The 12,897-nt window shown below is 45.9% G+C and overlaps 1 protein-coding gene across 4 annotated transcripts in view; it reads right to left on the bottom strand.

Annotated features, from left to right (window-relative positions):
- The window catches only part of rhea (Talin_middle and talin-RS domain-containing protein rhea), a 908,869-nt gene that overhangs the window by 277,029 nt on the left and 618,943 nt on the right, over positions 1-12,897 (bottom strand). For all 4 annotated transcript variants that reach the window (XM_037423602.2, XM_037423605.2, XM_037423603.2 and 1 more), the window contains exon 42: positions 10,994-11,190. In XM_037423602.2, the coding sequence (XP_037279499.2) occupies positions 10,994-11,190 (197 nt within the window). The remainder of the gene's footprint in view (positions 1-10,993; positions 11,191-12,897) is intronic.

Below are 12,897 nucleotides of genomic sequence, written 5' to 3'. Positions count from 1 at the left end.
ACCCAGGAGCCTTTCAGCCGGATGCCATCACAGACAGAAAGCTTGCCTACCACAGAGGCATACTTTGAGAGGTGCAGAGGTATCTCGGGTTTCTGAGGCCAACTTTTCTGGATGAAGAAGGTGACGTCTTAGCCCTCTATATCAAAGTCTTAAGCCTGTAGAGGGCGCTGGCAGTGTGCCCTGAAACATGTGGCCAAAAGGAGGTGCTACAGTCCACTGCACGTATATTTTGGATTCAGGGAGAGGGAACAAACTATTTTGGTTTTCAACTTGCGAGTAGTCTACCTCGTTTCTTGGCGCTTAGGCTGAACATGGTGTCAGAAGTAGGGTTACGCCATTAATGAGACAAGCCTAACAATGTAGTATCAACACCCGCTGAAGCCAAAGCGACAACATTCACACGAACTTATCTGGTCTGTGTCCTCCAGGAAACTGGAGGACAGGAAACTCCAGGAAACTGTTTTCTAACTCCTGAGAACGGCCAATGTGGATTTCAACATTCCAGGACTACCCCTTTGTGGCCAGCCAGCACAATGCCAGCGATGAGGCCCAGGTACGGAAACTTTTTTGCTGCATGGGACCGCAAGCGAGATCCATTCTTTTGTCCTTGAGGGGTCTTGGCACTGGAGATGCTTTCTTTCAATTTTGTCAAAGAAAATTTAGATTTGCACTTCGTGCACCCAGTATATGAGATATACCAAAGTCATCATTTTTAATGCTGTATTCGGCAGCCAGGCGATTCTGTCGATGACCTTTTCACGGCGTTACTATAGTGTCTGCAACACGGCAGGACTGAGGACAACGAACACACTCAACCTATGTCATACAAGGACTGCTTTATTTTGGTTACACTCTTGTGTGTGTGTGTGTGTGTGTGTGTGTGTGTATATATATGGCGTGAGCAAACAAACGTATGAAAACATTTATTAATTTCTACGTTTCAGCCGAGGTCTGGCCATAGGAACTAAAAAATGTTTTCATATGTTTCTCCCCTGAAACTATTTTTTCTTTATCACTGGAACAACAAAAAGATATATATATATATATATATATATATATATATATATATATATATATATAGATATATATATATATAAGGAAAAAAGTGTATACTTAGGGGCTCGTTTTTCCATGTTTTGACACAATATTAATGAGATCTAACAGATAATAATGCCAAGGAAAGTAAAAGGGAAGTTATTAGACCAAATTGTAGTGTAAATGCGAAGACAGAAAAGTGGGTGAAAAGATAACTTGTCTTGGACAGGAACCGAACGTACAACCTTCAAATAACGCGTTTGATGCTTTACCGCTGAGCTGCCACGTGAACTCCTTATGAGCTGGCAGCTGACCAATAGTCTTTGGTATGCAAGGTTGCAGGTTCGGTTACTGCCTAGGTCAAGTTATCTTTTCACCCACTTTTCTCTCTTCGCATCTACATTACAATCTTGTCTAATAACTTCCCCTATACTTTTCTTTGCATTATTGTCTGTTGGATCTCATTAATATTGTGTCAAAACACAGAAAAACGAGCACTTAAGTATACACTTCCTTCCCTTATTTATTAACGCGGGTCTCGTACTGGCAGACTTGGTGCCTTAGGTTGTATACAAGAGACTATTGGTCACCTGCCAGCTCGTAAGAAGTTCACGTGCTACGCGACGCCATGCAGGCTCATAAAGAGTGTGCCACACTTGCCGCCATGGTTACAGATGGCGCTGACTGACACTCCCGCGCTTAAATTCACTTATATACCTAATTAGGTGGCTGGGAGGATAATCGCCGTGGTAGCTCAGTGGTAGAGCATCGAACGTGTTATTCAAAGGTCGCAGGTTTGTTCCTGCCCGCGGCAAGTCATCTTTTCACCCAGTTTTCTCTCTTCCCATTCACATTACAATTCGGTCTAATAACTTCCCCTATACTTTCCTTGGCATTATTGTCTGTTATATCTCATATATGTCAGAGGTGGCGCCATCCGGACATAACTAAAATCATCTAGTGTCAACTTTCGACACTACATCTATTCCTCTCTAAATATATAGATATATACACAAAAATAATTACAAAAAGAGTCAATATTCACATCATGGTACACTATATGTAGTCCTGAAATCTCGTGGGTTCTCTTCAGTTTCTTGCAGACCTACAAAGAGGCGGTGGCTCACCAGCCAGTTCGGTGCAAACAACTGGAGCACAATCACCATCCCCTGGAGCACTATCACCATCACGATCATCCTCATTAGGACCATGGTGTTGGCAAAGCTCAGAGGAGAGAGTTGTTCTGCCAGGCGTCGGTGGACTTCGCACGGTGCCGTGGGAGTGTACGCTATCATCCCATATTGGAACATGGTGTGGCAAAGCTTCCTTGGGAACTGCAGTCACCTCCGAGAGAGACCTTCCTTGAGGCAGAGGGACCAGTGTCCTATTCGCATGAGAATTTTAAAAGGAGGTCCAAAATGATAGTGCCTTTTGGACCAGGGACTGTCTTCTTGACCCTCATGTACTTTCCAACTTGAAACTTTGGTACTCGGGCAGCTCTCCGTTGGTCAACGTAATCTTTGCTCTTAAGCTGGCTTTTTCACCCTCTTTTGAAGTGAGCACATCTCCTAAGTGGGATCTGCGGAAGTTTACAGTAGATTAGCCACTGACGCCCAAGGATGTCCTCAAGTGCCGGCTATGTAGAAGATCTGCCGGAGAGAGTCCAGTGGTACTGTGAGGAGTATGTGGCTCTGTAGATTCCCAAGAAGTCTGTAACAGTGTTCTTTATTGGGTGTGCTCCAGCATTGCCAACTTAACGTATGCTTTGAGGACATGGTTAAACCTTTCGACCTGTCTGTTTGCTTGGGGGTGATATACAGCTTAAAAGCTGTGCCTCATACCACCGTCATGAAGAAAAGACTTGAATTCTTACAAAAATGACAAAACAAGAATGACATACAAGAATGAATGACATACAAGAATGAATGACCTACAAGAATGACAAAACAACACTCAGCTGATGCATGCTCAAATGGCCCAACAACATCAAAAGCAATCTTGCTCCAAGGCTGGCCAGGAAGAGCTACTGGCTGTAATGTAGTGGTGTGCCTCTCAACACTGTCTGCAGCTTGGCAGATTTCACAGCTGTCAATAGCACTCTCCCCCTGTTTGTCCAAACCTAGTTACAGGTACTCTTCCTGAAGACGTTTCTTTGTCTTCACTATTCCCAGTTGCTATTCATGGGCTAGTTGAACAAATGTAGCTGTGAGCTTAGCTGGAACTACCGCACGTTCTGAGCGCATCAACATGCTGTCCACAACTGACATTTCCTCTTGCACCTCAAAATATGGTCTTCGTTTAGGTGACAATGTTTTCTTGGATGGCTGTGTAGCCTGAACGAATTGTGCAAGCCGCTGAAGCCGGCAATCCTCGGCTGCGAATACAGTGCAGTCCACTTATAACGATACCACATATAACGATATATCGGTTATAACGATGGGTCGACTTAACAGTCTCATTTTATGCATTGGGGCTATGGGGAAAGAAACCATATATAACTATATGTTATTCACCGCATATCGGATAGAACGATGAAAAGTTTGCCGTGGACGGCATGTTTCATTCAGAATAATCGTAACATTTAGATTGATAAGTTCCTCTGAAACGAACTATGCCGAGACAAGACGAAAAGTTAGCGTAGGCGAGTACCTGCCGCCACTGCAGCACAGCGCCGGCAGCGCGTCCCGGCCGTTCAAAAAGCCGAGGAGAGCGTGGCGAGTTGGCGCGACGCGCTACAGATGGCGCCAGCTGTGTCACGTTTTGCGCCTCGCCGCGCGTCGACCGCAGAGAGGCTGAGAGAATTAAAAAAAAAAAAATTGCGAAAAGCAAAGCGCCGCGCTCCGCGGCTCCCCGCCTTCTACGACAGCAAGCTACTCGTAGCTTGCCGAACGAAAGCGGGAAAGAGAGAGAAAATAAAAAAAGCGAAAAGCAAAGCGGCGCGGCGGCATCGGGGCGGGGCCTCGTTGGCATTCCGGCTGTGTACCTCTGGCTGTGCTTTCTTCCTCCCACTGCTCCCACCCCGCCGTCGGTCAGTCTCTCTTCCTAAGCGAACCCGTGATGCGTTCTTCGGAGTAAGAAATAAAGTCTTGTTTTTGACATCCTACTATCTACAATATTTATTAATTGGTGAAAATAGCGAAATGAAGCCTGGAGCTACAAAAGGTACGTCCGGCGACGATTTTTTGGCGGCAGTCCAGATATAACGATCACCGGTTATAACGATCATATTTTTAGGTTTTCTCGATATCGTTATAGGTGGACTGCACTATATACGGAGGTCATTGATATGGAATGAAGACCTTACGATAGATCACCACTATTTCTTCTTCAATCTCAAGGCCGTCTTCTGTGCCTAGGACAGAAAGCCGGGACAAAGCATGTGCTACTTTGTAGCATTCCCCACCTGGGAACTTACAATGAAGTTGTAACGCAGCAACCGAGCAGTCCACCTTGCAATGCGAAGTGGTCGTTGTCCTGTGCTTTCTCTTGACAGCAAAGATACAAGGGCCTGGTGATCTGTTACCAAAGTGAATGATCGTCCCCAGAGGTAAATGTGCCATTTCTCGCATGCCCATAGGCAGGCCAGGGCCTTGAGTTCTCTTGTCGAGCACTTTTGTCGCTGTCAAGATTCGTGATGAGAGTGCAACAGTTAGAATGGATGGACCATCAACTTATTGCAGTACTGCACCCAGGCCTTATGCAGACACATCTGTCGCTACAATAACCGGGAGTGCTGGGTTGAACAATCGCAGTACTCTTCTCGATGCAAGGAGTTCTTTTTCTTTTGTAAAGCTTTGTTTAGCAGAAAGATCCCATTCAAAATGAACGTCCTTGCAAAGTAGCCTATGCACAGATTCTACCTCTTTGGCAAGGTTGAAAATAAACATGGCATAATACTCCACAAGACCAAGATATGAATGCAGCATGCCTATATCTGTGGGAGTGGCAGCGTGTATAATTGCTTCAACTTTTGCTTGAAGGGCCACTATTCCTTCTGCACTGACATGGTGTCCAAGAAATGAAAGCCCTGATGCACTAAAGATGCACTCATCATTGAGTTTGAGTCCAACTTCGGAGATGCACAGCAGAAGTTGCTCCAGGTTTCTTACATGCTCCGACTCTGTCCTGCCAAAGATAATGATATCGTCTATGTAGTAGGTTGCAACCCTGCAGGATTGTAGTCACAAGTTGCTAAAGTGCAGCTGGAGCAGATGCCAATCCGAAGCATACTCTTTTAAAACGGAAAAGGCCATCGTGCATAATGAAAGTCATGAGGTCACTGCTGTCCGGATAAATGGTAACTTGGTAATGTGCAGAGGCCAAGTCGAGCTTTGAGAAATAACGAGCCTCATTAAAAGAGTGCAGTAGCTTCTCCGTATGAGGCAAAGGAAAGCTATCAACTACAATCGCTTCGTTGGACTCTCTCAGGTCAACGCATTGGCGAATGCTGTCATCTTTTTTTCGGACGACAACCATAGAAGTAATTCATTCATAGGCGTTAGCCCTTTCAATTGCATCATCAGAGAGGAGCCGCTGAAGCTGGTCGCTCACTGGCTTGCGCCGGGAAAGTGAAAAGCGTCTCAGCTTTTGCCCCACTATAGCCACTGACGACTTCATTTTCACGTGATGCTAGCCCCCTCTCACCAGGCCAAGGTCCAGTGAAAATAAGTGTGAAAACTTAGTTCATAACAGAGGTGTTATATTGAACTTCCGCGGGCTTGCAGAACTACGCCGCCCGTATGCGCAAATGTTGCTGTTTTCTGACTCAAGGTCTCTGAAGCTTCAGCAGACATGCACAGACAGCGTAGCTGCGCGCCTACAATGTGCAGTCCTAAAGCTTGCACCGCAACCAGACCCGGAAGAGAAGTTCCTGCTGAGGTGACATGAATCGCTATTCCGGCTGTTTCGCCTTTAAATGAAATACTTGCTCTAAACTGGCCCAGCACGAGTATATTCCGGCGCAGCAAGTCGAACAACGTAAGGGCAGAGCTGGTCAACGGAACCCCTTCAAACATGTTTCGAAATTCTTGTTTCTTTATAATTGGCACAGCTGATCCAGTGTCGACCAAAAACTTAGCGACATGCACTTCTGAGCTCAAGGCAACTGGCATGACTACTACATCAATGTAAACGCTATTGCGCTTGTCTTTGTGAACAGTGAGTAGGCTAATAATATCTGAGGCATCTTGTTGAGAAACTACCTCTTGTCTGTGAGTCGGGCGTTGTTCTAGTACTGTGGGCCTGCTGTGATACACTCGCATCAAGTGGCCATGGCAACCGCATGCGAAGCAGGCTCTACTGCTAAGCGGGGCATGCCATCGGTTCACAGTGACATGTGCCGCAATTACCACAACCGATGCAGGCTCTACTGCTAGCGGGGCATGCCGTCGGTTCACAGTGACATGCGTCGCAATTACCACAATCCTGTAAATTTTTGCTGTACTGAACATCGGCAGCGTCGGTATCTGAAAATAGCAAGCTCATTTGACGAGTGTGCGGAATGCTAGGGCGGCTCTGACAAAGAGAGCGTGCCTGGTTGCTGTACCGGTGAATTTCATGCGTGCTTCGTTCGAAAGCATCATACTGGCGTAGATGTTGGCGGGCGAAGCCCTCAACTAAATTTAAAAAAGCTTCCGACTGTAGCTGGGCTCGCTCGTTCAGGAATGCAATTTCAATGGCACGGTAGAATGTCAACGTGCAGCCCTTCAAGAGCAATCGTGACTGCAACTGTGGGGATGCAACTCCAAAGTAATACACTGATTGCACATATTATTGTTGGCTTGCTCGGCAAAACTGCAAGAGGCTGCCTGATCGCAAAGCGCCAGGTCGGAGATGGATTTACCATGTAGCTGACTGCACAGTCAGCTCATCATTAGTACACCAAGTGATGTCGTTCGAGCCTTATGCGACTCGTGTCACGCCGACCAATCACTCTCCTTCCCCCTCTTTATGAACACCACAATAAACATGGGAGAAAGCAGCTTCCTGTCAAGCTCCCTTAAGCTTGGTCCAGAGCCGTCACTATCACACTGTCCGCTGGCCTGTCATCGGGTTATGCCGCGCTTCCACATGCTCTTGCCAGACACAACGAATGGAGACGAGGATAAGATGTGTGCGTATTCACTTGCGCACGGTGTCTAGGGTTCGTACAGGTTTCCAAAGAGAAAATTCAAGTATATTCAAGGGCTTTCCAGTACCTGGTGCAAGTTTTTCAAGGACTCAGAGTGGCATGCCAAGTTGAAATTCTTTCACTCCATAAAATTTCTAAAAATGGCCAAATTAATTGCACTTACAATAAATATATGGCTATCACAATTATAAAAAATGTCTAATCTTTGGTTCTCAAGATCAGGACACAAAATTTACAAAAGCGGCTGAAGATTTTTTCAGTACAGAGGGTTCGCATCGAGTCTTGATGCGCAAGAGGGCAATACAATCGCCGTGCTGTCTCGCTGCCCGAGCTTTAGCATGCAGAAGGTGTTCCGGAGGTCTCTAGACATCCAAGTTGTCGTATATATCGCGGACACAGTGCAAGCAGCAAGTTTTTTGTGTGTGTGGCGAGTGTACGAACCTACAAAATGTTGATTAACTAGCAACTGCGAGGATCTTTCATTGTATAGTGTTACTTACCTTTTATAAAGATTATTAAAAAAAAGCTTGACACACAATGAAGTCTTACAACAGAGGTTGAGGCTACTCCACTATGACCTCGGTGAAGTTTATCAAGGAGATTCAAACAATCAGCATAATGTCATTTCCCTTACACAAAGACAATCAAATGTATAAGAGGTATGCACGTCATTGACGTCATCTGCAAGGATAGCCAGCAGCGGGTTCACCACTTTGCAAGTTCACACACTGCACGCACAAAAAACATGCAACACATGCTTTCTTTAAGTGTCAGGAAGCTTTCAGGAAAGTGTTTGCTAGAGAGGCTGGAAAGCAATGCGAGCACAGATTTCACCTTCGCCTGGCTCTTTGAGACCCAGCAGCGGCAGCAACATCGCGAGAAGAAAGCATGACCGATGCTTAGAGACGACCTTGGTCAGTTCAGTTAGTGGCCCTCTTCAGCATGTGCTGGACCTTATTTCTTTGCAAGTACTCATGCTACTTCAACAGAGCATTTGCGGTTACCTTGCGTAGGCGCGGTGCTGACGTTTTGCGCAGTTGTGAGAACATTTCAATGCTATCCCAGTGCGCACGCAGTGTCAAATTATGTTTTCGTGCAGTTTCCAGCATGATAATTACTGATGTACACAATGACCTGTAATTTCAAAGTCAGTGGCACATCAGTGGCACTAAATAATTTTTCCTTAACCTCATCCAAGCCACAGGAAAAACGCGGTGGCTTCCCCGGCACGTGTAAAAGCATAGGCGATGCTTAGGTCCCAAATGGCACGAGAAAAACAAACGTGCGCTAGCTGAAGCAGCCATGATTGTTGGCCAGTACATACGTGGTGGATGTCCGGAGGTCACTCACTTCACGACAAATCTAGGGTGACGTCACTGCAACTTTCATTGCCCTTCCTATAGAGCTACGTTAGTGTTGGACGCACTCGAGATGGGCCTAGACTGAGAGAATGAGCATTTAAGTACACCTAGAAAGTGACTTGAAATATATTCTCACAGTTTTGCGAGTCTAACCATTCATGTGGGTGGAGTGTCCTTGCATACAAAGAAAACCCCCATGGCACTTGCAATAACATTGAAATTTGCGCAGTTTACACTTGCGAAGTTTACTTATGCGCAGTTTACACTTGCACCGGGCTGCTGAAACACCAAGTATCAACTGTGACAGTGGTAAACTTACACTCATCCTGTGGATATATGTGTGGTTTTTTCTAGCATCCTTCTTGGTGTTTAAGAGGCACACTTCCAGTGTCAAGCTGTGATTGTTGTTCATTAGCAACCGCCCTGTGCACATTCATTTCGTGCATTTTTTGTGTTTGAGCGGCGCGTTGCACTTATCAAGTTGCTTGCCCTTTTTCTTGTGACATTCTAACTTCTTGCCATCAAATTCATTGCTTTGCCCTCACCATGAGACTAGCCTATTTTTTTCTTGTCCATTTTTGCAAAACGGGACCATTGCGCCCGCGCCACATTACTGCTTCGAAAATGGAGACAGGCTGACATGCCGATCTACCACGTTTAGGAGGTAACAATGTCGATATGAAAGTGCTCCCGAAATTGAAGGATTTTTCAAGGACAGGAAAAAATTTTTCCAGGACTTCAAGGGTGCTTGAAAATTAATTTTTCAAATTCAAGGGTTTTGTAGGTTTTCAAGGACCTGTACGAACCCTCTGGGTTATTCTTTTTGGGGGGAATCTTGACCCCAAACGTAACATAATACTGTGGCACAATTGGCACCTTTACGTCGGCCTTGAGGCAGTGCGAAACCTTTACATCACAGGTGCACAGGGAACAGAATTTGTAACAAACACAACGAACGCATAGGGCAGCAATGAAATGCGGGGGCCAAGACCAACAGACATAAGTTGTACCTTTTTCCTTGCCTTCTTTCTGTGCGGTGGTAAACAGGTCTCATGGCCGCCAGCCTTCACCCAGATGTGCGGTACTATATATGGTGCCTAGAATATATACTTTACAGTACGGCCACAATGACCTGTAAGTGCAGTGGGGAGTGCTCTTATGCAGCACTGCAACTGTCGCTGTAGAAACAGCTGGGTACGCATGTGAATGCGTTCCCAGCTGAATTTGTACGCATTTTTCGGGAGATTCGAGATAGAGTTCGTACAATCGGGAGATTAAGTCAAAATATAAGAGTCTCCCAGACAATGCAAGACAGTTGGCAGGTATGGCATTGTAATGTAGTAGTGTTGAGGGAAATGCCCAAATGAGTAAGAAAACAACAGAATAGGACAAGTGGTACAAAAGCAGGTCAAAGATATACACAAAAACAGTGACAATAACAGGGACTGTGTCAAAACATAATGTTCGTGAAAGCAAGTCATTTCAGGTGATAGTGTTCTGCAAGTGTAGTCTTAGCAGTTGTTAATAATGTTAAAGGCTGCCGAACTGAGAGCAATAGATATAAGTGATAGTGGTATTTAGGCATGAAATACGCCGTGTTCTTTTATACCTGCGATGAGCCAACTTCTGTGTTTGATCAAATATGGGATCACATCTGCAGCTAGGTGGGCTCGTGAATGCAATATGTCTGTGGCATGTTCTCTTAACCTTGTATACAAAACACACTATCTGATTGATTGATTGATATGTGGGGTTTAACGTCCCCAAACCACTATATGATTATGAGAGACGCCGTAGTGGAGGGCTCCGGAAATTTAGGCCACCTGGGGTTCTTTAACGTGCACCCAAATCTGAGCACACGGGCCTACAACATTTCCGCCTCCATCGGAAATGCAGCCGCCGCAGCCGGGATTCGAACCCGCGCCCTGCGGGTCAGCAGCCGAGTACCTTAGCCACTAGACCACCGCGGCAAGGTAAAACACACTATCTGCCCAATAACTGTTCGTGAAGAGAATTTTGTGCACTGTGCATTTGCTTACATGCTTAACGGTGATGGTTGAAAATTTATTTAGCGAAAATTATTTTTCAGCAATCAGACTTGACTTTTACTAGACTTGCACAGACAGTTACCAGCAAGCTTAACACGAATGCTCCTCAGCGTGTCCTGAAACAGTTTGATTGATGCTAGTATCTTTGGGTTCCGTTGCCGAGACCATGATACACTTTCCAAGCATACCGAGGTATTAGGTCAACAACAGCACTCAGCGCAGCTGGTATCAGTTAAACAAGTCCAGGTCATGCTTTGTAGCATTCTTGCTGACGACAGCACATTGTTCAATAAGCCAGGGGCGGATGTGTTTGGCCTGTAGCTTCAAACAACTGACCAATCAATAACCTCCAATCTTACAACATTGCAAGTTTACAGATCAAGGTGTGGCCCTTATTTGAGAAAGCATGTTCACTGCACCTGCCACTGGAGCGTAGACCACCGATGGTGATGGTGGAGCGCTCTTCCAGCCGGTACATGGCCTTGCTGACCGAGTCGACCAGGCCTGTGACGACACCCGCCTCTGTGGCTGCCGACTCCAGTGTGCGCAAGAGCTCTTGCAAGGCATCCCGTGTATTGTCCGCTGCCTCTTCCACGTCTCCATGCACGTGCACTGCCTGCAGAAATGCAAAACTCTATTCAACCATGCTGTGTCACCATAAAAAAGAAAAGATGAAGACTTGATGAGATGAAAAATCCATGAATATTTAGTGCCTCTCGAGCCGATGTTTCAACATGTGGACCTCAGTGGTGACCTTGAAGAAACGTTCACGTGTTGACATGTCTACTTCACCGACACCCTGTGCTCACAAATTTTACGGCCTCTTACACAACATGGTAAAGTAAAACATTTTATTGAAATTGCGAAAACAACCAGACAAAAATCGAGATAACCAAACTGGTCAAAATCAAGTTTGCCAGCCACGTGTAGAACAAGCAACAAGCAATACTCATTGCAATACTGTAAAAACCTGTGCATAGTCGGGACCTGCATAGAGTTTGAGAGGTATTTTAGAGTTCGAGAGGTATTTCAGGGATAGGAAATGCAAGGATAAAGTTTTCACACTAACATAGCCAGAGAAAAACCGAAACTGAATACAGTTGACCTTATTTATAACAAAATAATCAATCGTTATATATGAATTCACTTGTTCTTAGACACTTCACGTGTGAGGCAACAATGCATAGGTGTCTATAGAAGAGTCCGAGAAACTGAATGCGCTCCTCAGGCAAGTTGCCAAGAAGGTCCTGGGCCTACCCACACACACCAGCACCGAGCGTCTACTGAAGCTTGGCATTCACAACACGATAAAAAAAAATGACAGAAGCCCAAGAGAGAGCAGAGTTTGCAAGGTTATCGACAACAATCACAGAGAAAATGATCCTGCAAGAGCTGGGCCAGCACTCAATAGTGATTAGGCTCAAGTTCAATGATATCCCCGATAACATTAGAGAAAATATCACGGTATCTCCTATCCCCCAAAACATGCATCAGGAGCACAGCACAACATTGCATGAAGACTAGCGAGGGCCAGGACTACACTTTGTCAAGTCTTAAACGAGAAAGGAGGGGCCGTCTTTGTTGACGCGGCTTCCTAGATTGATTGATATGTGGGGTTTAACGTCCCAAAACCACTATATGATTATGAGAGACGCCGTAGTGGAGGGCTCCGGAAATTTAGACCACCTGGGGTTCTTTAACGTGCACCCAAATCTGAGCACATGGGCCTACAACATTTCCGCCTCCATCGGAAATGCAGCCGCCGCAGCCGGGATTCGAACCCGCGCCCTGCGGGTCAGCAGCCGAGTACCCTAGCCACTAGACCACCGCGGCGGGGCGACGCGGCTTCCTAGGCCAATAGGAAAGCTTTTGTGGCCATAGCGGTTGATGAGGCTGACCGTGTCGTCAGCTCGGCGACGGTCAGGACGAAAGACATATTCATTGCTGAACAGGCTGCCATCGCTTTAGCACTCAGGATGGATAACATGAAGTCATCCACAGTGATTCCAGTGCAATACTATGGGCCTTTGCAAAGGGTAAGGTGTCATGACAAACACTGAGATTACTACAGGACAAGAACATTACACATCATCTTCTGAGGTGGTTCCCAGCTCACCTCGAACAAATCAACGACAGCCCTCCCAATATCAATGAAGCAGCACATGAGGCAGCGCGACACCTGCTCAACCACACCTCCCCAAGCATGCGTTCTACTGGTGAAGGGGATAGCTGGGAAATTCTCACAACATGTAATGAGCTCACAAAACATTTCTACCTGTCCATAAGCATTTTTTTTTCCACCTCCCAAAAATCTAACTTGGCT

The sequence above is a fragment of the Rhipicephalus microplus genome, chromosome 4 (genome assembly GCF_043290135.1).
Source record: "Rhipicephalus microplus isolate Deutch F79 chromosome 4, USDA_Rmic, whole genome shotgun sequence".
Taxonomy (NCBI): Eukaryota; Metazoa; Arthropoda; class Arachnida; order Ixodida; family Ixodidae; genus Rhipicephalus; species Rhipicephalus microplus.
This window is presented reverse-complemented; position numbering and strand designations above follow the sequence as displayed.